This window comes from Trichosurus vulpecula, chromosome 6 (assembly GCF_011100635.1).
Source record: "Trichosurus vulpecula isolate mTriVul1 chromosome 6, mTriVul1.pri, whole genome shotgun sequence".
NCBI classification, from domain to species: domain Eukaryota; kingdom Metazoa; phylum Chordata; class Mammalia; order Diprotodontia; family Phalangeridae; genus Trichosurus; species Trichosurus vulpecula.
In genome coordinates this window covers 64,329,957-64,356,788 of record NC_050578.1, presented here as the reverse complement: position 1 = coordinate 64,356,788, position 26,832 = coordinate 64,329,957, and the positions used below count along the sequence as shown (strand labels likewise).

General features: G+C 41.0%; 1 protein-coding gene across 1 annotated transcript in view; it reads right to left on the bottom strand.

Moving 5' to 3' along the window:
* Window positions 1-11,583: 11,583 nt before the first annotated feature.
* The window catches only part of LOC118852989 (microsomal triglyceride transfer protein), a 62,507-nt gene continuing 47,258 nt past the window's right edge, over window positions 11,584-26,832 (bottom strand). The window contains exons 16-18 of the mRNA XM_036762769.1: window positions 21,195-21,319; window positions 14,664-14,834; window positions 11,584-13,400 (exon numbers count right to left, since the gene is read on the bottom strand). Of these exons, the coding sequence (XP_036618664.1) occupies window positions 13,229-13,400; window positions 14,664-14,834; window positions 21,195-21,319 (468 nt within the window). The 3' untranslated portion in view covers window positions 11,584-13,228. The remainder of the gene's footprint in view (window positions 13,401-14,663; window positions 14,835-21,194; window positions 21,320-26,832) is intronic.

The following is a 26,832-nucleotide window of genomic DNA, read 5'->3' as shown; positions in this document are numbered from 1 at the left end:
TCTCTTCCTTCCACCATTCACTCCAATTAAAAAAGAAAAAGAAAATTTTATAATAAATATGCTTAGTTAAGCAAAACAAATTTCCTCAATAGCCATATTCAAAAATATATATATGTTTCATTCTGTACCCTAAATGTGCTACATCTCTATAATGGATAGTGTTTTTCATCATCAGTTGTCTGGATAATATCGATATAACAAAAAAAGGACAATTTTGAGGATTTTCATAGACTGATGAAGAATGAAATGAGTAAAACCAGGAGAATAACTTATACAATAACAACAGTATGAAAAACAAACCATTTTGAAAGTTGTAAGAACCATGATCAATAAGATCATAACCTTTCCAGTAACAATGGTAATATTGAGTTGATTACTGTTCCCAGAGCAACAAGTGAAAATCTGCAGAGAAGGCATAGGGGTTTATATGTGTGGTAGCAGGCCAAGATTCCAGTAGAAGTGGGCAGGCCCAGGTTTCCTGGCAGATGGACAGATGGGATTTTAATCATGGCCTGTGCCCATCTAGATATGGTGTCATAGGTGAGTTTCCACTCCGTGGGGTTCACTCACCAATGAGGATCATTCATTTGGCACTCAACTCTGAGTTGAGTGCCAGAGCTGGGTGGATTAACTCTGTCTGAGTGGGGATAAGAGAAGGCATACTCTCTGAAGGTCCAGATTAAAGTCTGAACATCTGTGGTTGAGGCCAAGCTTTGAAATTTACTAGTTATGTGACCATGATTGGATCATTTAGGCTTTCTAAGACTAAGTCTTTACATATGAAAAATGTTTACATTGCCTTACTCAGAGGGTAGTTGTAAACAGAGCCATAGCTACACTTTTCTATACTTTTAGAAAGGGCCACAAGAGATGCCCAGGGATATGATTATGGAAGGCATTTTCTTCTGCAGAGTTGTAACAACAAATACTATTTGCCTCTACTGTGGCTGTATAAGGCCAATAACACCAGCACACAAAAGGGCTGCTTGCACAGGTTCTTTGATCTGCTTTTCTAAGTAAGTCAACTTTAAAGGGTTAATACTCTCACTTTAATTAAACATACATATATCATTCACTTAGTTCAGGGGAAAAAGTCAGCACCCTGAACTTCAGAGCAAATACAAACAGATCAACAGACAGGCTTTGTCTGATCAAGACATCACATATATAGTTACCAAAAAGAGAAGCACCCACATCTGGATTTTCAAAGCCAGGGGGCTCTTAACAACAGCTACCCAGAGTCTCATCTGGTCAAATCACACAACACTCTTCCAGTGAGTGAGCTCCCCAAAACAAAAATGCTAACCTCGGATCTTATATATCCTTCTCAGGGTCCGAAGGCGTCTCAACCATGAGACTCAAACCTATGTGAACTAGGCTTTCTTGTTTCTTAAGCAGGTCAAAGATTCTTGATTCAATCAAAGAAACAAAAGTCCACTTCGCTTATCATTACATTTGAAAGGCAAGACTCATAAAAGGTACTTGATTACCTTAGCATTCTAAAAGAGAAAACAAAAAACTCCCACCCTAATTACCATAACAAGAGTGAAGAGGCCATGCCTCATCATGGGAAGCTTTTCTTTGGGAGTTTGCCTTCACCCCCATTTCTGGCCCATCTGCAGAAGAGATACATACATACCAATAAATGCAGAACTGGACTTGGAATCAGTAAAAATTCAGTTCAAATCTTACCTCATGAGACTTTGGACATGTAGACTACTTGATGGCTCTGTTCCCCAGTTTCCTCATTTGCAAAATGAACATGGCCTCTAAGTTTCCTCCCAATTTTAAATCTGTAATCTTATATGTTAATTATTCATGACCACTAGGTGCTAAGGTAAATTGCTTCTTTACACTTGAATCCTGACTACTGGGGATCCCGGGTGGTGGGGCTGTCACTCTTACAATAAACAGATGCTTTGAGGGAAAGGTCTGAAAGATTGCTTAAAGTAATGCTTTTCCTCCTCAAAGTTCTCAGAATCATGCTGGAGGTGAAAGTAACTATGGGAATCATCAAATCAAGCTTCTTTATCTTGTAGAGTGAGAACCTGAGACCTTTAACAAAAGGAAGAAACTCGCCCAAGGTCACAGAAGATGGCAAATTAAAGACTCATGAAAATCAAGGCTGATCTGACGTGAAGTCTGATGGAGCCCAGATTTCATATTCTTATAGACTATTGGGGCTGAAAGAGAACTTAGAGACAACCTTGTCCCCCTCCCTCTTTTCATATGGGTGGAGACAGAGGCCAAGAGTTAGTGTCAGAGCAAGGACTAGACTAGGTCTCTTGATTTCCAACCCAGGCTTTTGAAACTTGGTCTCCTCCCAGATTGCTGGTCCTTCCAGAGCAGTAGTTCCTTGTCTTATGACTCAGCATAAGCATCTGAACACCCTGGGCCCCAAGCCCAGAACCTCCTCTCCCCCAAGCATCAGTAAGGAAGTCTGAGAAGTAAGGAAGGGCAAAACTTAGAAGGAAAATAAAAGCACCCAGTATCTGAAATGTAATGAATGTGATGGAATACTATTGTGCTGTAAGAAATGATGAAGAAAATTGTTCCAGAGAATCCTGGGAAAATCTAATGAACTGTTATAATGAACTGATATAGCACAAAGGAAACAGAACTAGAAGAAGAATTTATACACAGCAACACTATCATATGGACAATCAACTATGAAAAATCTCAGAAATTCTGACCAACACAACAATCAACCAGGATTCCAGAAAACAGGCCACTCACCCCCCAGTAGAGGAATGGTGGACTCAAAATGCAGATTGAAACATTTTTTTAGATGTGACCAATGTGGACATTTGTTTTCCATGGCCTATATATATTTTTATCAGGAGCTTTTGTATTTCTTGTTTTCTCAATGGGGAGAGGAGAGAGAGAAGGAAGATCTTTGTTTGAAAATGAAATAAAATTGAATTATAAACAAAAACAAAAGCCAAAGTTTCTGCCATGGCAGAAGCTCTGCCTCTAGCTCAAATTCAGTAGAGTCTCTTTTCAGACTAAGAAGAGTACAAATCTCTGGATCCTCAGTGACTCATTCCTGCTAGAGAGGCAGCCATTTCAAGAGACACTTACTTAGAGAATTTCTCTTATTTAGGGAAAGTGGGCAGAACTTTATTAAGTCACCCCTTCATTTACCATTGCAATCACAGAATAGCCCTATATGACAATTGTCAAATAATATCACTACTGTTTGCAAAGTGCTTTCCCCACATGTAACAACAATCAGACTTTTCCCAGTTCTTCCATTTTGGGATGCTAAGACTATCAAGTCTCCCCTTTGTTTGAATTGGTGGGAAACCTTTTGCTGTCTTTGTCTTGGCATATTTCTCAGCACTGAGGCAATCAGGAGTCATTGACTTGTATGTGATGTGATGCTGGGGGTGAGGAACTTTCACACGCCCAGCCTGGGTGGGGTCAGAGCCCTCAGGGCTCTAAATAGGATATAATTGAGGGGAGCTTGGTGTTTGACTTTGGGGGCTCACCGATGGAAGAAGTGTTGAGACTCTGGGCAAGCCGTAAGTGCCCCCTGGCTTTGATAATCCAGACAAATATTGGTGCTTCTCCGGTAACTATGAATTGTGATTTGAATCAGACAAGGTCTGTTGTTGATGTTTGTAATTTCTGTTTATATTTGCTTTGAAGTTCAGGGGGCTGATCTTTTCCCCCAGAACTAAGTGAATGATATATGTATGTTTGATTAAACTGAGATTGCTAACCCCTTAAAGTTGCTTTCCTTAGCAAAGCAGATCAAAGAACCTGTGTTGGCAGCTTTCTGTGTGCTGGATGTTGGTGGGTCTTACACCCTACAGCAGCTGCTAGCAAGATTTTTGCTACACTATAATAACCTGATGAGGTGGCTTATGGGTTATTATCTCCATATTTATAGAATCATGGAATCTTAGAGCTGGAAGAGACCTCAAAGACCATATAGTCCAAGTCACACATATATAAGAAGCCTCTTTGTAGCACCTCCCTTTGAGTTAGGATTTTCAGGGAGCAGAATCCAGTCTCTCCTGAAGCACCCTATTATGGAGTTTTTCTATACAGCAAGTCAAAATTTATCTCTTTGCTCCTATTTCTGTCCTCTGGAGTCTAGCAGAACAAACCAATTCCCTTCCATTCTGCAGTCCTTCAAGTATTTAAAGACAGCTGTCACATCTCTGAAATGTTATTTTCTATAATCCCAACATCCCCATTTCTTGATGATGAAACCTCAGTAGAGACCACTATGAATGGGGTATATACATTATCTGATAAGGTTTCTGGGTCTGTTGATTTTACACAAATACTTTTTTTTGTTATAGGAGTATTTAATGGAAGGAAGGACCAGGATGGAAGTATGGGGGAATGATTGTAGTGATAAAAAAAAAAACCCAAGACATGCTTAGTCCTTCCAATGAAGCCTTATATGGCATGCTGAAGGCTCTTCCCCATTCTTTCTCTCTCCTCTGGACATCCTCCAGTTTATTATTGTGCTTCCTGAAATGTCATGCCCAGAGCTGAATATAGTATACCAAATGTGGCTTGACCTGAGTAGGGAACAGTGAGATGATCACTTCCCCAGTCCTGGACTTCTGCCTCCCTTTTAATACAGTTGAAGATTGAATTCACTTTTTTGGCTGTCATATTGTACTGTCAATTCATACTAAGCTTGTAGACCACTAAACTCCCCAGTCTTTTTTTTATACATGTTGTCTAACCTTGCCTTTCTCATCTTGTTCTTTTGAAGTTGATTTTTTTTGAAGCCAAGTATTAGTATCTCTATAAAATTTCATCTTATGCAATCCATCCCAATGTTCTAATTTCTCAGTCTTGTTGGACCCTGATTCTGTCATCCAATGTGATAGCTGTCCTTCCAAGGTTGGTTTCATTGGCCAATATGACAAGCATTCCATTTATACCTTCATCCAAGCTACTGATAAAATGTTAAACTGCACAGAGTCTAGCACAGATCCACAAGGGTCCACTGCTGATCATCTTCCACAAGGATATTGTCACTGTCAATGATTACCCTTTGGTTCTTGTCGTTCAATCAATTTTGAATTCACCTAACTGTACTGCATTCATCTAACTATAATGTTTAGTCCACATCTTTCTTGCTTTTCCATAAGGATAATATGAGAGATTTTGTCAAATGCTTTGTTAAAACTAGGTAAACTAAAATGTTATCATTCCCTTGGTCTGCTAATCCATAAAGGCTTAGGGAAATTTTATGGTTTCATATTCAAATTCCGAGTTAATAGATGTCAGTGCTGGGTTCGAATCTTATCTCCAAGTCTAGTCCTCTTTCTTCCGTGGCAGGATGTCTTTCAAGGCTCTCAGGGCAGAGGAGTACACCAGAAGTTATCTCCAGAGGTGTTGGAGAAAATCCAATGAGTAAGAGGCAACTGTGAGCTTTCAGGACACTTATATCCCCCTGATTTGCAGTGAGAATGGAAATGGAAAGGGGAACCACATCTACATACCTGAGAGTGGTACCTAGGATAAGAGGCTCTTAGATGTCCGGTTAGAAAGGACCGCAGATGATATCTCACACAATTCCTTCATTTGACACATAAGAAAACTGTAGCTCAGAGAAAGACATGCTTTGCCTAAGTCACACAGGCAGTAAACGATTTACAAAATTCTCTTTCTGAGATTCATTCTCATTCTCTCAGTTGTGGTCCCAGGTGGCAATGGCTTCCCTATTCCTCTAACTCTCTTCAGTATAGTCCTTAAACCATCCCATACAGAGGCAGGCCTGCTGAATTCTTGTGCCTCTGTTTTCTTTCCAGAGAGGAAAAGAAAGCTGTGGGGATGATGTCAGAGCAGCCCTTAAATATTTGCCTGGATTTCATGTGGAAGAGACTTCTGCTTGACCTCAGAAGATGGTAGTTGGAGTAATGGGTGTTAGCTGCAAAGAGGCACATTTGGGTTTGATGTTAGGAGTAAAAATCTGACTTCCCAGCAATGAGAGCTATCCAGGGGAATGAAAGGCTGCCTTCAGAGGTGAATGGGCTTCCCCTCACTGGAGTTCTCCAAGCAAAGACAAGATGACCACTTATTCTGTTTTGATGATCTCAAATCTACCTCTGATCTTGCATCTCCAAATGCCTTTCAGACATCTCAAACTGGATGTCCAGTAGACATCCTAAATTCAACATGTCCAGAATGGAATTCATTATCTTTCCCCCTTAAACCCTTCCTCCCTCCTGCCTTCCCTATGGATGTAGAGGGCAACACCATCTTTCCAGTCCCTCAGGTTTGCAGTCCCTCACTCTCTCTCATCCCCCGATCTCTTGCCAAAGTCTGTTGATTTTGCCTTTTTGATGTCTCTCTAATATACTTCTTTCTCTCCTCTGGTACTGCCACCACTCTAGTGCAGACCCTCATCACCTCATGCCTAGATCATTGCTAGAGTCTGCTAGTGAGTCCAATGCCTCAAATCTCTTTCCTTTCCAATCCATCCTCCATTCAACCAATAAAATGACTTTCCTAAACTGTAGGTCTGATCTCCCGTGGCTCCCTATCATTTCAGGATCAAATACAAAATGCTCTGTTTGCTATTCAAAGCCCTTCATAAACTAGCCCCCTCCTACCTTTCCAGTCTTCTTACACCTTACAATCTACAATGTCCTTTTTCATCCAGCAACACTGGCCTCTTGTCTGTTCGACAAACAAGACACTCTATCCCTTGTCTCCAGGCATTCCCTCTGGTTTTCCCCCATGCCTGGAACACTCTCTCTCCTCTGTTCTGACTACTGACCTCCCTGGCTTCCCAACCCAAATCCCACCATCTTAATTCCAGTGTTTTTCCCTCTCTCTTCCCACTGAACCCTCCTTCATACTATTGCCAGAAAAACCTTTGTTATTCACAGACCTCATCATATCTGCCGACATATTTTCAGTAGTCCCTATTTCCTACTGAGTATGAGGGAGACCATATGTTTGAGTCTCACTCTACAAAAGTAATACCAAGTGTCTAAAGTCAATGGTTAATAATCATAATGTTGGACAAAAAAAACCCAAAACTTAGTAGCAAAAAAGTTTTTATACAGGAAGTCCCCAGCTTACAAATAGGCCCTATCCAAAAGTTAATTTCTAAGTCTGTGGCCTGGAACTTGTAACACATTTTCTAGTAGAAATAACAGAAGTGCTATTTGAGTTCCCAAAGCAGTTCACAAAAGCCATGTAAGTCTAGTAATATAGAATTTAACCACCATGTGTAAAACATATTTTTATGAGACAATGCTTTCTGATATCCAGTTTGCTGAAGAATGATTTCACCTACATGTCCCCACTACGTAGGAAGTGGCTTCCATTCATCTGTCCACTCACCTTTTTCTTCACCTGTAGAGATGAGAATGGGGGTCGGGATAGGTTAAAGGACTAGAAATAGGAATAGAGAGAGACTCTGTAAGTTTCTGGGACCTGGGGCAGGCATTCTATCAGGAAGCGGGGTAAGTGTACATGGTGGATAAGTAGGATTTGGAGAAGTGTGGGCCAAGCCTTCATGCTGTTGTAAATCCTCTAGGTCAGGGACTACCCAGAAAACAAAATCTTAAACAGATTGGAAAGTAGTAAATTACTCTCAGTTGAAGGTTAAAGGAAGAGATTCATTGAGAAGTAGGTTGTAGGAAGGAAAGAATATGGAGGAGGTATCAGGGTGTAGTGGAGAGAGAGTGTTGAATGTAGGATCAGGAAACCTGGATTCCCATGACATCCTGCTACCTGCTATATGTTTAGTGAGTCACTTAAATCTTTCCAGGTCTCAGTTTTATTATCTACAAAATGAAGGGGTTGGCCTCTCTGGTGCTTTCCAGTTCTCGGCTTATGACCCTATGTTCATCAAATATGGCCTTGGGTGGTCATATGATTTTGATATGACATGATATTTCTTCATATGATTTTATTAAGATAAGGAGATGGAACTATATAGCTATGAAGATACTCTGAATAATTCATTATTACTTATTACCTTGTTCATTAAGGAAACCCCCCTTATTTCAATGTTGGAGTTTCCAGAAGTGGATGTCCTGGGTTCTCTTCTTTTCTTTTCTTCTTTTCTTTTCTTTCTTTCATTCATTCTCTCTCTTTCCTTCCTTTTCTTTCTCTTTATTTCTTTCTCTCTTCTTTTCTTTCTTTCACCTTCCTTCCTTCCTCTTTCTTTTTTCTTTCTTTCTTAGAACTATAATTTCACTGGTAGAAGGAACTATTACCAAGGAAACTTTGCAGATCTGCAACTACTCTGAGAGTTATCATCTCCCTGATATCATGGTCCTCTTCGAGAATGAAGAACAAACCATAACCTGTGAGTAGTCCAAGCTGCCTGAATGAGGACCCAGCTCGCCAGTTCCAGCTTGACATCTCCTCTTGTCTCCTCTCATCTCCTCTCTTCTCCTCTCCCATGCCCTTACCTGAGGGCACTCTGCCCAAATGAAGGTAAATGGGCAAAAACTACCTAGTTAACTTGAGGTTTATTGGCTAGGTTTCTTTCTCGAAGACCAAGCCTTAAACCCAACTCACTCTGAATCTCTTGGATCAGACAACAGTAGGTCCCAGCCCAAGCACCACTTGATGGTTGTTGTTTGGGCTCTCTAGTCTCAGAGTGAATGTAAATATTAACTATTTCTTTTTTGGCCAGCAACCCTGAGGGTTTTCCCCTCCCAGTTTGATTTTTTTTATTAAAGGGGCCATCTCTTGACTCACTTCTTAAAGAGGCCTATTCACTGAATGGGCATTGCCTCACTCAAAGTGAGAACCTGAAAAGAGCTTAGCTTAAAAAGGCCATTTCCAGTCCTCCTGATATATATCAGGCCACTGGACCCAGATGGTTCTGGAGGAGAAAATGAGACCGGTGACCTTGCACAGCCCTCACTCATTCAAATCAAAGTCAACTGCAAGTCGTGTCATCATCTCCCTGACGTCATAGTCCTCTTTGAGAACAAAGGACAAACCACAAGGGGCACTGACATCAGGGGACTGCCTGGACCACACTACTAGTTTGTGTCAGAGGCAGAATTTGAACTCGGGTCTTCCTGCTTTCAGCTATACTACTCTATGCCTTCTCTGTAGTGGTTATATGTGGGTCTAATCATTTACTATCTAGAAATCAATAAACATAAATTAAGATCAAATTTTGCTGATACCTGAGATATAAGTGCTCACACTGAGAATTCTAATTCTAACAAATGGGCTGATTTGAGCTGGCTTGACCACACCCCTCTCTAGTTCTAAGTGTCCCAAAGCAACTTCACATGAAATAGAATGAAATGAATTGGCCCTAATGCAGAGGCCCTAATGCCCATCCAGTGGGCAGAGCTGAGAGGACCGTGGGCCAGGTCCAGAATGACCATCTCTAGCTTTGCCCTTGCCCTTGGTAAGACCACCTCATCTCTCCTTGCTCCTTGCTTTTTCCCATTAAAATGGAGGTAAGGCTCACACTAGACTCCAGGGATCCTGTTTCCCAGAGTACCTTATAAATAAATGCTAAGTATCATTTGTTGATCTAAATTCTTCCAAGGAGTAATTTAATGCTTCCCCACGCCCCCACCCTCAGTGCTAGATCAGCATTCTGGGGGCCCTGCCTCAGCTCCTCTAGGCTGCTCCCTGGATAGCCTACAGGAGTGTTTGAGAACACAGCCACTGTGATTTTGAATTAAGTTCTCATTATTCCTATTTTAAAGATACAGAAACATGAGAAACCTTCCCTCCCCCAAAGCACACAGTTTTCTCATTACCCTGAATCCTCTGGTTTCTAATTCTAGGTGAGGGAAAAAATAACATTTTTCTCCAATTGCTCTCCCCACTTCCCTGCCTCTCCCACCCCCAATACACACACACACACACACACACACACACACACACACACACACACACGCACGCACACGCACACATTCCCAACCACCACTTCCTTTTTTTTCTTTCATTTTTAAAAACCACATTCCTTCTTCTGCATTATTTCAGCAGTGGGGTTGGCAGTCACAAAGCCCAGTGATAACTGGGATTGTAATGCCCTTTCAAGTGCATCCAACCCTGGGAAGGACTTGTTCCCAGCTTCTGTTTCGTCCAGGATCTCATTTAGCCAGAGGAAAAGTGCTTTGTGGATTGGATTCTGTTGCTACTAAGACTTCTATGGACTGGCAGGAATTCAAATGGTTAGTGACTGCATTTCATCTCTTAATAGAAACGAGAGACTCAAAATTAAAAAAAAAAAGAATACAAAAGGGTTTTCATGTATGTTACATCACATCTCAATCTAAATGTATGATTGGATCAATCGGTAAGCATTTATTAAATGCCTGCTGTACGATAGGCACTGAAAACATCCTAGGGTAGCCACTCTCCCTTTGTTTTGTTTGCTCCCGCTCCTATTCCCGCCCCCCCACCCCCCCCCCCCCCCCCCCGCCTCTCCGTTGCACAGATAAGGAGACTTCTTCTGTTTGTGGGGAGCAAGAGAGGAAGTGGGCTAATGGAACCAACAAGGATGCCCAGATAAGGTCTCAGAGCCTGAGAAAGGGGTTGGAACCTACCCTAGAGGACTCAAGGGGGAGAAGGGAACAGGAAGAGAGGGGGGCAGAGAGTTTTTGCCTCAGGTTTTGCCCCAGCCAGCTGTTAGAAGAAACAGTGAGCGTAGCCTGACAGCAACAGGACGCTGAATGTAAAAATACCACTTTTAGGAGTGTTCGTTTTCACCTGGTCTAGAGCCCATTCCCCTACTTTAAGAAGGAGAAACTGAATCTCAGAATGAGTTCCTAGTCTTCACATAATGACTGGCCCTACTAGATAAGATGAGTCAAAAGTTGGCTGGGAACTAACTACCTTCATCTTCGTGCAAGGCATGTGGATGGAAGGAAGGGGTTGAATAGACAGGACTGTGATTTCCTTGAGTGGTCCCTATTTTATCTGGATGCTGCCTGGGTCTGGGTGAGACTGAAGGCACACACCTGCACAGTAAATAGATGTTTCCCCCATTTTTATTGTTCCTTTGTGAAGGATTCCTAGGCAGAGTAGCTAAATTTGAATCCTGGTCCTGCATGATCTGTGACAAATTACTTCTCTGAGCCTCAGTTTCCTCACCTGTAAAATGGACTAGGTGAGCTTTGAGGGCCCTTCCAACTCTAAACTGATGAGTTTATGAAGCATTGTGTATAGTTAAGTGGGTTTGTCTGTTCCTGGGGAGGTGGTTCCACTGTACCAAGACTGACCAAGATGGATAGCATTCAGTGATGCTGAGAAGGTTCAGAGAAGATGCAGGTTTTATGGCAGAACTCATTCTGATTCGATAACCCCCCAAGAAACACACCCTTTAGACTGATAAACTGGCTTAGCTGCTGAGCCAGAGGCAGAGCTAGGGTCATTTGCTTGCTGAGAAGCATAGAGAGCTGGGAACTCTGTCCTGATGAGTAAATCAGCTTATTAGCTCCCAGAGCCACCTGGTGGTTAAAAACACGTCCACTAACATACGCAGAATGCCACTGGCTGCCAAGGATTGCTTCCTGTTACCACTTTTGAAAGCCCCAGATGATGCTGGTGGTGGGGCTGTGCTTCTCTATCACTCATACATGGAGAGTTTATTTTTAAAAAAGACACCAATGAATGTTTCCTTTTTATTCTTGTAGAGACAGATAATTCATTTTATGGTCTCATTGTCCAGAAATCCAGATTCCTCAGTTTCTTAGGTCTGTAGTTCATGCCTGCATATTAAAGCGAATTCTCTGACCACTTCTGTAAGTCTGCACCTTGTGACAGCAAACTGCTGTCAATTCATTGAAATTCAACAAACACTTAATAAACACTTAGTACATGTAAGGCACTGTGCTGGGACATTGGGGAGCTAAAGACAGAAATGAATACTGGGCCCTGCTTTCAAAGAGCTTCCATTCTACTGGGAAACACAGAAGTAAAGATAAGCAAGCCTGAAGAAGGAGCTGGCCCTAACAGGTAGGGGAATGAGGAATTTTATTCCATAGGAGAAGGCACATGAGATAAGCCTGGAAGGAGACTAAGAATCCTTAGCAAGATGAGGCAAAGGCTAGGAGGGAGTGCAATCCAGGCATGGGGCTGGGGGTGGGGTGGTGAGCTATGCAAAGGCATAGGACAGGAAGAGGGGATGCCAAGCTGAGAAAATAACAAGCCATTTTGGCTAGAAACTAGCACATGAAGTAGAGTAATGTGGGATGTTTGGAAGGTCAGGTCAGAGCTAGGCTGCAAAGGGCATTATGTGTCAAGCTGAATGATTTTCATTTTATCCTAGAGAGCCACTGAAGACCTGAGGGAGGAGTAGAATTTTATGATCATGGGCAGACCTGGGCCTTAGTAAGATTATTGGGATAGTTGATGTTGGAGAAGGGAAAGACTAGAAGTGGGAGTCCAATTAGGGGACTGTTGGTACAATCCAGGTGAGGGCTGATGAGGGTCCAAACCAGTGTGGTGGCTATGTGAGTGGAGAGGAGCAGACAGTTGCAAGGGATATTGTAGACCAAACCAAGTGAAGCAATGAAATCAAAAGGACAAACTTAAAAGGATTTCCTTTGAAGAGGACAGTGTAAAGGGATTTTCTAGTACCTATATGCTAAGTCCCACTGTTTTATGGAGGGGGTGAAGGATGACCATCAAAGGGCTCTTCTGAGAAAAAAATCACCCACGGTCTGCAGAGATACAAGATTTCATCATTTAGCTCTGCACGCCTATTACCCATAATGCTTAAAATAAAAAATAAACTTAAGAACCAAACAGATAAATATTACTTAGTGAGACAGGCCATAAAAAGTCTCATAAAAAACAGCAACCTGTTTTCTTCTTCATTAGACGATTTAGTTGGCAAAAAAAAGAGTTGTGAATTTAACATGTTGTTAAGAAAATGCTTTGCGATATCTTAATTGAAAATTGCTTGAAAAATTGACTCCTTGTAAGTGCATTTACAAATAGCACATCTGCTTGTTAGCAGAGCTCTTCTTACAGAAGGCCAAGAGCAAATGAGTACAAGGAAAATTTCTGGAAAACCAGAAGCGATGTGGAAAGCCTCATCCTTTTGGTGGTTGTTTGACCCAAAACAACACTGAGGGGCCACCAGAATTGACTAACTCAGTTATTTTTTTCTCCCATAGCTTTTTACAAAAATCTTAAATACACATAAACATGTAAACACTGTGCTCTCTGTGAGCAGGTACTGGGCCATGCTACCCCGTGTCTCCCACAGGGACACACAGATTCAAGTGAAACCGATCAGGCATCGGGTTCAAAACCAGCCATCTGAAGAGCTCTCAGCCTGAGGGGCAAAGACCAACTTGCACATGTCAGAGTTCTCTTGATGAAGAGGGAGTTCGGATCCTGGGGACAGCTTTTCTTTTCCTTTTTGGGAGACATAGCCCTTGCCCGTCGAAAGTCTTTCATACTTAGTCACGTACCGCCTGCAAAATTCACATTAAAGTTACATTCCCTTGCCAGCATGCCATATAAATGGCTCCTCTTCACCCCCACCACATAAGGATTTAGGTTAGAGAGCTCAGACCTAAAGCTTAGTCTCTAAAGTGATTTGAGATAGATTATCTTTTTTTCCCCTTTGGATTGGGATCTTGAAGTGGACAGAGTTGGGGTGGTTTTGAGAGAGGAAGAGCTGAGTTTGAATCCTGCCTCAGACACTAGCTATGTTGACCCTGAGCAAGTCATAAAACTTCTCTCTGTCTCAGTTATATCATCAGTAAAAAGTGCTGTACATGTATGCATATATGTAATATATGTAAGTGTGCATACATGTACATATATTCACACAGTTATACACATATAATCAATCACTTCTCATGTATGCACATGTGTGCACACATACATATGCATGTACATATGTAAGAAACTCCCTCAGCTACTGTAGATTGGCAGGAAACCTAGGTCCTCCTGACTCTACCCACTGTACCGTGCCACCTCTCAATATATCCACATATGAAATAAATCATCAGGAAAGGACTGGTTTTTCCTTCATCTCCCTTGACAAGGTATGCAAACACATGCACTCTGCAAGTGTTGGGATGCCTCAAAGCTTTGAGACCTTTCTCATATTTCCAGGCCCCCATTTCTTAAGCTCCCCACCTTTAGCTGGGTGTTCATGCTGACCAGCCCAAGTGGGTCAGAGAGCCCCTCAAGAATGCTGTTCCAAGATAGCACTGGAGATTCTTGGGCAGAATTCTGAACCAGTACCAGCCTCATGGCTGGGTTGGCCACTGCCATTTATCTCCTTTCTGTTTTTTAACATCCTCAAAGAAATTAAACCATAGCAGTAGCCGTGACCTTCTTCCTTTCTATAGTGAGGCACGTTTCTTAGAGGAGTTATGTGATATTTTGGGTAGACCCCCACTTAACCCTTAGTTCCAAAATCAAGTGTTCAAAACAATGGAAATTTCCTGTGTGAATCTCAGTGTGGTGTACTGAATAGAGAGCTGGCTTCTCACTCAGGAAGACCCAAAGTCAAGTCCTGACTGACCCACCGTCCTGGCTGTGCAAGCCAGGGTAAAGCTCACTTAGCCTTTCTTTGCTCTAGACAACTCATGAAGAACGTAAGTTGCCAAGCAGGCAATGATGAGATCTGCGTTGTTTGAGGGACTTTCTTTGTACAATATCCCGTACACTGCTGAATTCACAGGTATGGACCAAAGGAAAGAAAAATCTCCCTTGCTTCTTACCTGAAGGGTGCGTCTTGTCTGTCCATTTGCATGCAGACCAAGAAGGGATACTGTGAAAACTGCACTGTGGATATGAACTCCAGGCCTGCTTCAGTTTCGAAACTGACTTCTTGGCCCACATTCGCAAAGGAGGAGTCCACTGTGATGTCTCCAGTCACTACTAGAGCCACGCTGCAGATTAAGGTAAAATAGGAGTTAACACTGAGCAAATCTAGTTGTTTGTTTGTTGTTGTTGTGTCATTCAGTTGTGTCTGACCCTTCATGGCCCCACGGACCATAGCATGCCAGGCCCTTCTATTCTCTGCTATCTCCCAAAGTCTGTCCTAGCTTGTGGTCATTACCTCCACGACATCATCTCTCCATCTCATTCTCTGCCATTCCCTTTTCCTTTTGCCTTCAATCTTTCCCAACAAGCAGCTATAATTTCTTAGTCTGAACCTGAAAAATTCAGAGTGATGGCCAGAAGGAAAGGTTTAAGTTGAAGGCTGGTATCTTATAGAGCTATGATAAAAGTGTACCATGGTGACTGTAATCAATGCTCATTGAAAATGGGGAAAAGGGCTATAAAAATAAATGTGGGGCTTCTCCTCCCCTGCCCCTGACAAGGTCTCAATTCCAAGCATTTAAAAATGGCCCAAATCCCAGATGTGGGAACTGTCAGGGAAAGGGAACTAATTGCTGAGTATTGGAAAACAAAGAGTATGTGACAGCCTATGTATCTCATTCTTACCATAGGCTCAAGAATTGTTATTGACCAGACCTGTGATTTAAAGAGAATGTAAGTTCCTTTAGAGTTGGTGTTTGTATCCCAGACTCTAGCACAGTGTGTCATATAATAGGTGCTTAATAAATGCTTGTTGGTTGAGTTCATCGTAGATTTAGGAAATTCCCGGTAAGGAACACCCCCTGCCAATGTACATCAGCGCTTTTGGCATCTTAGTGTTAGAGTTTCTTGGAGCAGTGAGAGAGGTTGAGGGACTTGCCTAGGGTCATACAACTAGTATTTTTCAGAGACAGTGTTATTAATCTGATAGAATGTAAGGTCCTTGAGGGCAGGAATTGTTTTCTGTGTCCCCAGTGCTTAGCACAGCGCCTCCCACATAACAGGCACTTATTGCCTGTTTGTTGACTGATTACTGATTCTGAGGAAAGCTCTCTATCCATAATGAGGGGTTCATTTACTGAACTCAAGAAAAGGACAGACAACATTTGTGTAGGAAAGCTAATAAAAGGGGTTCCCTGATCAGCTGATCATTTACTTGGACCTTTGATTGTATCTTCCTGTGGTACAAAAGGACAAGTCCCTTGGTCTCTCCTAGAACAATGTTTACTGGTATCTTTAATGGGGGATTGCTGCAAGAATTGGTTTGCAACGTCTTACACCATATACCAAGATAAGGTCAAAATGGGTACACAATTTAGACATAAAGGGTAAAACCATAAGCAAATTAGAAGAGCAAGCAATAGTTTACTGTCCAGATCTATGGAGAAGGGAAGAATTTATGACCAAACAAGAGAGAGAGAACATTATGAAATACAAAATGGATAATTTTGGTTACATTAAATTTAAACGTTTTTGCACAAAGCCAATGTAACCAAGATTAGAAAGGAAGCAGAAAGCTGGGAAACAATTTTTTATAGTCAGTGTCTCTGATAAAGGCCTCATTTCTAAAATATATAGAGAACTGAGTCAAATCTATAAGAATACAAGTCATTCCCCAATTGATAAATGGTCAAAGGATGTGAACAGGCAATTTTCAGACAAACAAATTCAAGCTATCTATAGTCATAGGAAGAAAAGCTCTGGATCACTATTTATTAGAGAAATGCAAATTAAAACAGCTCTGAGGTACCACATTACACCTATCAGATTGGCTAACATGACAAAACAGGAAAATAATAAATGTTGGAGAAGATGTGGGAAAATTGAAACACTAATGTATTGTTGGTGGAATTGTGAACTGATCCAACCATTCTGAAGAACAATTTGGAACTATGCACAAAGGGCTATAAAACTGTGTACCCTTTGATCCAGCAATACTGCTTCTAGGTCTGTATTCCAAGAGATCATAAAAAGGAAAAAGAGCTGCATGAACAAAAATATTTATAGCAGCTCGTTTTGTGGTGGCAAAGAATTGGAAATTGAAGGGATGCGCATCAGTTGGGGAATGGCTGAACAAGTTGTGGTACATGATTGTGATGAAATACTATTGTGCTATAAGAAATGACAAGCAGGATGATTTCAGAAAAACCTGGAAAGACCTGTGTGAACTGATTCTGAGTGAAGTGAGCAGAATCAAGAGAACATTATATACAGTAACAGCAACATTGTGCAATGGCTGACTTTGTTAGACTTAACTGTTCTCAGCAATGCAAGGCTCTAAGACAGTTCCAAAAGACATGATGGAAAATGCTATCCACATACAGAGAAAGACCTAGGGAATCTGAATCCAGATCAAAGCATACTGTTTTCACTGGTTTTTGTTTTTTCTTTCTCATGTGTTTTTCCCTTTTGTTCTGATTATTCTTTTACAACATGACTAATGTGGAAATATGCATAATATGATCGTACATGTATAGCCTGTATCAGATTGAATGCCATTTTGGGAAGGGGGGAGGGAAGGAAGGGGGAAAAATTTAGAACTCAAAATCTTATAAAAGCAAATGTTGAAAACTAAAAATAAATAAATACATTTTTAAAAAAGAAGAATGGTTTACTCATACTCTTGTGGGACAGGCTGTTCTTTGTGCTAACCTATCAATGGGAGCTCACAAAGCCTTTTAGCCATTTTGGCTTTCTGCCTTTCAGCAAAGCTAGGATTAGACCAAGGTCATGGTGAGGTAAGCTTTTTTTAGTCAGCACCTTCTCTAGTAAGTGTGTATTTAAAGTCAATATAAAATTGCTTCTTGGAAACAGTCACCTGGATCTATTTTTTTTAAAGGTAGAGTAACAATTGATATTTTAATAGGTATAAAATATCATTTATTTTTTAAACTTCCTAAAGTAGGGGGCAGAATAGACCACTTTAAAGAAAATGCATAAGCCTGGTAAATTCTAATAATGTAGGCCAAATATTCTGTTGTCTTTTATTATATTTCAGTGATTACTTCCTAAGCAAAGGGCTTTAGGAGAAATTGGGAGTGCTCAGGAAATGTCCTATATCTTCTCCACCATCTTGGCTCTGCATCCCCCCAAAGCAAAGAGCTTTGGAAAGCTCTGCATAGAAAATATTTTGAAAAAAGAGGATGTATCTTCAGTGAAGGTCTTAATTCAATTTTGTGCCCTCTGGTGGCCTGTTTCTTTCTCATATCTCATTTCTAATCATTTTGGGAGAAAGCTGGAGTGGTAGTGACCCCTTTTGGCCACCCCAATCACAGTATTTCTTTTAAGAGTAAATATTTTGCTTTAGGATAGTTATCAATCCCTAGGCCCATGGTCTAAAATAGATATAACTTCAGAGTCTACTACCCCTATCTATCTCACGCCATCCATAGGTTTAAAAGTCAGGGAAGATTAAAAAAAATGAATGAGTTCTTTATTTATTCTTGGTAAAATTTACTTGTCGGGAATTTTGTAGACAGAGTTGGTAGTTTAGGTACATGTTAGATTAGATGACTTCTAGGTTCCATTCTAACTGCAAGTCTTCCATTCCAAAAACTAATGTGAAAAATAATCATACTAATGATCTCATATATATATGTCATTTAAAATCCAGAATAAAAATCTCATTGGAATCCAATCAAATGAATCTACCTTCCCACAAAGCAAAAGGTAAAGGAACTGGGATCATTTTGCCTGGAAAAGGGAAGGTTGATGGATGTCTTTAAAACTATGAAAGTCCATAGCAAGAAGAGACTAAAAGTTACCAATTTTGAATAAGGAAGTGAGAGAGGAGTGGGTAATATATAATATGAATGATATGTTTAGCTGTGTAGGGGAATTTCATGGCAGGGAGTTGTTAAACACTACAATCAGTTTCTAAGGGAGGTTGAAACAAACCCTCTTCTACTCCATGTGACCCCTATTCTTTCATTCGGTGGTGGAGCCAAAGTGACCTAACCTGCAGCACCTCTGAAATGACCCCATCTCCTAGCCCTCCATCTTTGTACACTGTCCCCCAGACCTGTGCTGCAATCCTTTTCTCACCTCTACCACTTAGAAGTTCTGGTTTCCATCAAAATTCAGTTCGAGCAAGACCTTTTAAATAAGGCCTTTCCAGATCCCTCCTCCCTGCAACTGCCTTGTACATTTGTTTTTGTATATATTGTGTATCTCCTTAAATGTGTGCATGTGGTCTCCCCTAATGGAACACAAGTTAGTCTTTCCCTGCACACACAGATGCTTAAAAAATATTTATTGAATCATTCTACAAAGAGCTTTAGAACTAGAATATATTCTCAGCTGACTGAGATGGATTATATATTGTCATAACTAACAGCAGGAATGTGGACAACATGATTTTTCCTGGTTCACATATAGCTCTGTGATATTGAAATTTATAATTACAAAGCATAGTGGGTGGAGCCAAGATGGCAGAGTATAGGCAGCAACCCAGCTGAGCTCTCCCAACCTTCTCCTCCAAACAACTTTCAAATAACTCCTCAAATCAAAGTTAGGAGCAGCAGAGCCAACAAGAGTCAACTTAGGAGGTCTGCAGGAGAGATCTGTGATACCAGGGTGGGCATCAACTTATATTATAGCACACTATGACCCTGATAAAATGGTCAAAAATGGTATAAACAGGTAGTTTTTGAAAGAAGAAATCAAAACTATCAGTAGTCACATAGAAAAATGTGACTGATTAAATCATTACTGATTAGAAAAATGAAAATTAAAACACCCATCAGAAATGACAAAGGCTGGAGGGTATGAGGAAAAATAGATATACTAACAAACTGTTAGTGGAGTTGTGAACTGGCTCAAATATTCTGGAGAACAATTGGGAATTATTCCCAAAAAACATAAAAGATTCTTCATACCCTTTGACTCAGCAATACCACTGCTAAGTCTGTACCCCAAAGAGATCAAAGGAAAAGGAAAAGTACCAAATGTACAAAAATATTACAGCAGCTCTATTTTTGGTGGCAAAGAATTGAAAATTGAGGGGATGGCCATCAGTTGGGGAATATCTGAACAAGCTGTGACATATGACTGTGATGGAGTACTATTGTGCTCTAAGAAATAATGAAGGGGGTGGTTTCAGAAAAAAAAATGGTGAGACCTATATGGACTGATGCAAAATGAAGTGAGAAGAACAGGGAGATCATGGAGCTCAGTAACGGCAATGTTCTAAGGATGATCAACTATGAAAGACTTGGCTACTCTGATCCAAGATAATTCCATAGGACTCATGATGAAAAATTCCTAAGTGCAAATAGAAGTATAATTTTCTCATTTTCTTAATTCTTTTTTTTGCTTTTGGGGGGTAATATGGATAATATGGAAATATTTCATACATATAATTGATACTATTTGCTTGTCTTTCAGTGGGTTGGGGAGGATTTTGAAGGAGGAAGAAGATTTGAAACTCAAGATTTTGAAAGAAAAATGTTTAAAATAAGTAATAAATTAATTTTTTTAAGAAAGAAAATGTATAGAGGCAAGAATTAGAATGTTTAGTGCAAGAAACAAGGATGCCAGGGCTAGTGAGTTATAGATTATGTGGGGGTTGGGGTAAGGTGTGAGAAGACTGAGAAGTCAGGAAGGTTCGAGGTTATGAAGGACTTTAAGTGAAAAAATAGAAAATTTTACATTTGATCCTGGGAATGATAAGGAGTCACTGGAGTTTACTGAAAGGAGGGGTGGAGTTGACATGGCTAGGGCTGTATTTTAGGAAAATCAATTAGCAATCTACAAGGGGGAGAAATCTGAGACAGGGAAACCAACTGAAAGGCCATTGCAATTGTCCAGGTATGAGCTGACAAAGACCTTCGCTAGGGTGATAGCCATGGACGAGGAGAGAAGAAGGTGCCTGAGAGAGACATTACAAAGGATAGTGCCTAGGTTTTAAGCCTGGGTGACAAGGCAGGTAATGGCACTCTCCATAGTAACAAGGGGAAGGACTGAAGAGAACAGTAAGGTCAGTTTCAGACATGTCTGGTAGTCAGTTGGAAATAGGAGTCTGGAAGCTAGGGTGAGATAGATAAGCAGATCTCAGTATCATCAGGATAGAGAAAGTAATTGAATGCATGGGAGTTGATAAGATCACCAAGTGAAATGCAGGAAAAAGTGGGGAAAAAAGACGACAGGGCAGAGTTTCACAGGACTCAATTACTGGGTGTGACTTGGATGAAGATCCAGCAAAGGAGTCTGGGAAGGGGCAGATAAGAGGTAAGAAGTCTTATTTCTTAAAAGTTTATTTAATCTTTTGGTTTTAAACATCTACATTTTTTTTCTTAAACTGGGAATTATGCTAAAACTATTGATCTATTTAAAAAAAAAAGCATAGCTACGTGTGCTTAAAATCCTGAGAAAAAGTTAATATTTAATCTCCATGGTTCTCAGATCACAGTAAATGTTAGCATGCTCACCGATTTTTCACTCGAGTTTTAGACTCACGATACCACAGGCTGAACTCCATTGAACCTGAAATATCAATAGCCAGACCTCCCTGGAACTCCACATTGGCTTTCAGCCCGGACTGCAACTGGATCTCCTAGAGGCAGAGAAGAAGCCGCCTGTTAACACAGACACTTACCAAAGGCACATTTGCATCAGTCCTCCATCTTCTCCTCACCCCACCCCCAATGGAAATTCAGAATGGAAAGTTGCCCTTGGAAACACTCAGAGTCAATTTTCAGAACATGGCAAAATGTTAAGTTTCCATCAGGATGCCATTTAGGATGTACATTTCTGAGTTCACGGGAAAAGGTCATATTCTTTCACTCAAAGAGGGATGAAAATAATGTTTCAAATACAGGTGATCAAATAACTTTATTTTGAGAACTGTGATATTTTCTTTATTTGAGTGCCAAGAAAGCTAAGACTAACAAGTGATCTATTCCCATTTCATTGTATTCTTTTCCACAATTGTCATTAAGATTACAAGCTAGGAGAGGTAGAGACCAACTGCCATACCTAAACTTTGCATATACCCCAGTACCTTCATAAGTCAAGCTTAATCAATATTTGACAAATGAATGAGTTATTTAAACAAGTCCAGGATTTGGGAAGTATTATCAGATTTTAAAAAACGTTACTGATGGAAACACAAAAAGATACATTATGAAGAATTAATCAATTAACAAGCATTAATGCGCCATGCCCTGTGCTAGGCGCTAGGGATACAAAGACAAAAATGAAACAGTCCCTCCTCTCAAGGAGCTTGAATTCACATATGAGTATATACAAAATAGATTCAAAGTAAGTACAAAGTAATTTGGGGAGGAGGAAGTCTAGCCACTGATGCCATGTACAGCCTCGCTCCCACGGGGTGACTTTGGCTGGGGTAAAGTACACGCTCTCTCCAGGAATAGATCACTTTTAATTTGAATGATCTAAATGATGGCTTCCTTATATAATATCCAGCATCTCTCCTTTGAATTCTCATTGGCTGACTTGCTGCATGGAAAGTTTTAAAATGATGATCAAGTTAGGAAAGGGACGGCCGGGCGATTTAAAATAAAGCCACAATTAGAGCTTGCTGTTTGACATTTGGCCCGGCATCAAGTCAGTAGCAAAGAGTCCCTGGCCTCACAGGCATCTTCTAGACCGATGCTGGCCTTGCCCGAGCTGGACAGGGCAGTGAGAGGCCCAAGCCCTCTGACCAGGGTCTGTGGTGGTATTTGCCTCTGATTCTTGACATTTTCAGGAAGTACAGGTCAGGGAGGTGGCTGGACTCCCACGTGATATGAGGGTCAGTTTTAGAAGGGACAACAGCCCCAGGGCTGAGCAACACCAGCCTGAGTTTAGATCGTCATCTAAGACTTAGAACAGCACTGCTACCATTAAGGTGACCAACTTCTTTAGATAACTGACCTACTCGGACTAAATCGATTATCTTTTCATCCACTACAAAACAAAATCACCCCTTCCCTCCACACAAATAGCCCATATTTTATTCTCTAAAGGAACAGATAGATGGCAATCTACCAGGACTTCCAATAAATGAGGCAGGAAATCTTAAGCAAAGACGATAGAAACCTAATCATCGAGGAACTCAAAAAGTATAATTAAGGCTTGCACCTAATTTCAGTTTAAAAGATAATTTCTCATGAAAGTCCAAGCTTCTCAGTGCATTTGCCTGTACCAAGTTAAGCATTTGAGAGAAGTGAAAATCCCTGTCTATGCCTGATCTACACTATTATGATGGCTGGAGCTTAATTAATTACAATTAAAGGAATATGAATGATAATAGCCAGAGAAAATTTTAAATAATATATTCTCTCAGTCACTTCTAATTAAAGGTGCTTCAAAATCATGTCATCCCTGGCTCATAGAATCCATTTTTTTCCTTCATTTCTCAGGGTTGAACTGCCTAGACTGGAAAATGAGCTGATTCTTACCTCACTGTTTTATATTCAGGGGTGTCACACCCCAGATGGTGTTTATTGGATCACAGATCCAGAGCTGGAAGGGACCTCAGAGGCTGCCTAGATCAATCCCTTTATTTTATAGAAGGAGAAACTGAGACTTGGGCAGATTGAGTGATTTTCCTGAGGTCACACACTTTCTCTTTCCTCAAACTATCAATCTAGTCATCTACCAGGACACCAGGCCTAGACAGCTGTGGGCATCTAGCCATTTGCCCTGATGTGAACTCTCTCCTCTCCTGCCCCTCTCTTAGCTCTTGCTTTGGGAATAATATTTAATTTGGCATTAACATTGCTAATGACAGGGCACAGCCATCTACTACCTTGTAAGTCCACTTATAATCCCTGTAACTGCCCGGGACCAAAGCTTTTGTCCTTGTTCCTTCCTCCCTAATATATATTTTATCCCACTCTGAAGCTTTCTGAAGGCAAGGCCTGTATCTTTGTTCTCTTTGTAACCCTATGCTGGTATAGTGCCTGACACACAGTAGGTGCTTAATAAAAGCTTATTGATTTATCGAGCTTAAAATTCATCTTGCTGGGTATCCTAAGTCTGTAATAATAGTGCTCACATTTGGTAAATATTGAATGCTGAACCAGACCCCAAGATTCAAGAAAAGCTCTACCCATGGCTATCAACCTGGTATTGACCTAACGCTTTAAATTTCACAAAGCTCTTATGTCACTTAAGCCACATAAAGACCTTGTGAGGCAGGTACTACCAGGCATTAGAATCCCCATTTTACCGATGAGAAGATTGTGGATCAGAGAGGGTAAGCATCTTGCTTGCGGTCACACAGTGTCAGGGGTGGGATTTGAAGGCTGTTCTTGCTGACTTCATTGACTATATTGATTATGGCCACACTCTTCCTATAAGCCAGTGTGCCCTTTCCAAGGAGAGATAGTCTGGTTTCATTGTGGCTTTTGATGGATGTTTTAAGCTTATAGGAAATATAATGGATCCTTGAAGAGTAGGGTTCCTACTACCAGGCACTGTGCTAAGTGCTGGAAAAACGGCTTCATTACAGAATTCAGAGTCCTGGCCTGGATCCCTGTGGTGGGGCTGCCAGAGGACTATTTCCTGATGAAAGAGATTGTGATGTATTGTATTGTAGTACAAAGTAATTCCCCTTTATCTCCTGAATTGAGAGAAAGTTCTTTCATATAGAGAGCAGCAGTATTTATACAGGATTTATCGAGTGCTGGAAGGTTTGCAAAGCATTTTAATAATATTATCTCATCTGATCCTCACAAGCCTAGGAGGTAGGTACAATTATCATTGCCATCTTACATATGAGGAAATGGGGGCAAGCAAAGGTTAAGTGACTTGCCCAGGGTCACACAGCTAAGTGAGTGTCTGAGATTTGAACTCAGGTCTTCCTGACTTCAGGCCCAGCACTGTGCCATCTAGCACATAGGGAGTGCCTAGAGTTATGGCTTTGGAAGATGCTGAAAGGGAAACATCAAAGTATTATTGTATTTGAGACAATGCCTCAAACCTTTTTCTGAGAACTATATGATACAGAGGACACGATCATGTTTTTGTTTCATATATTTCCCTTTATTCGATTGAGTACCAGAAGATTTGGTCCACTTTCCGGCTCAGCTACTCACTAGCTGTGTGATCTTGGACAAGTCTCTCAGCCTGCCTGAGCTTTGGTTTCCTCTGATCTAAAATGGGCACGATAACAGACCCACTACGGACCTCATGAGGTTGTTGTGCAGACCCAGCAAAGGAATGCGTGTACGGCACCATGACGTACATCACAAGCGTAAGCAATTCGGCGACAGGAAACTTCCCTTGGGCACGCTTCACTACTGCACTTTGGACAGCTCCCTGCCCGGCTGACATTTGGGGAGCCGGCTCTCTCCTGGATAAGGAGAAGCTGTCCGCTAAGCTGCTTTTACCAGCCAGATGGCTTACTTTGAGTAGCAATACTCCTAGCCCAGGAGGGCAAGCACAGAGTAATTGCATCTACCCAGCTTGGTACAGCAGGGCATTTGCCGCCAAACTTTCCTTCAATGTCAGCACTTGACCTAAAGTGCTATGTGCCCCTGCTCCCGGGAGCCATGAATCGATCCATTACTGGTGCGTTCTTCAAAGTCAATGGGGTCTCAAGCGACGGCTTGCCTTACAATCACTCCAGTCCTGCCAGAGGAGTCCAAGCTTGCCCTGGGGAAAGTCGACTTATGCTCTGGTTTAAAGGAAGGGGAATATGCCCATCTTTCTTCCCGACCGATTTATACACTGGATTGTGGCCGGGATGTGACTGGTTCTATCTGGATTCGGCTCATCCGGCCGTACTGACTGACTGAACTCCATGGACGGATGATGCTTAGTGGGAACTGTCTGGAGGCTCATTTTCTCCAGTGTGGTCCCCTCCATCTCCATTCATGCTTCTGTGCATTTTCTCCTATTTATCCTGTAATATCTTGCTTATACATAATTGTCTTCAAACTGTCTCTTTCATTAGTCTCTGATGTCCTTGAGAGAGGGCCCATTTTTTGTCTCTCTTTGTATCTCCAGCACTTAGGAAAATGCCTGGTGTATAGAAACACTTCATAAATGTTTGTTGAGTGACCATTCAACACGAGAAATGCCTAAATACATTTTAGGTTCTCTTTAAGAGACATCTATCATCAGTACAACATTCTCACAGAGGCTGGGTTACAGTGTGAAATTCTGATGTGATGAAAGAATTAATCTCAGGGGAGCTATAGTAAAACAATCTCTTCGCTTTTCTAGCTTCCAAATCCTATGAGTCTATAATAAGAGTCGTCGCTGTATAACGTTTAACTGAAAGAAACAAGTGGTAACAAAACAAACGAAAGTGAAAGAGTAATGCTGCCTCTCACTTAACAGGTGAGGAAAGGAAGACTCAGAGATTGGATTGAACTAAGGTCATGAAGAGAGAGATATAGGGAGTGGGGGAGGGAGTAACAAGCATTTATTAAGCCCCTACTGTGTGCCGAGGACTGTGCTAAATGCTTTACAAATATTGTTTCTTTTGAGCCTCATCACAATCCCATGAGGTAGGCACAATTACTGACTGAGAATAGAACTATGCTTTTCTGATTCCCAGTCCAGAGCTTTGCATTTATTTTGTTAAGTTAACAACACAAATGTCCAACCAACAAAAAGAGTAAGGCTTAGAGTTCCTAAGTATACAACTCAATAACATTCTCCATCTACACCCAGCCATGTATTGGATCCAACTCATACTAGATCACAAGAGCCTATTGTTAACTTTTCAATGTGAGTATTTATACCTCAGAAATTGTCAACCCTACAAATCAGGGCTTAATTTATGATTCCGTTGATTGTCTAGACTTAATAAAGTGATAGAAAAAACTGTTAGTAATGTTAAAGAGTATCTTATGTACACACACACTCTCCACCACAGCCAGTTGTTAAATATTTACTATCACATCCTTGCCTATATCTATGATATGGTAGTTCTTCAAATTGTCATACTAAAAGAGCCATAAAACTAGACTGACACACTTAAAAAATATTTTTGGTAAAAGGTTTAAACCTAAAAGATTTTCTGAAAACCTTCCTTAATCTTCTTTAATCATTAAAATATCCATTCCCCAAGCATCTTGAGTAACTGAGGTTTTACCATGAGGTTTTTTG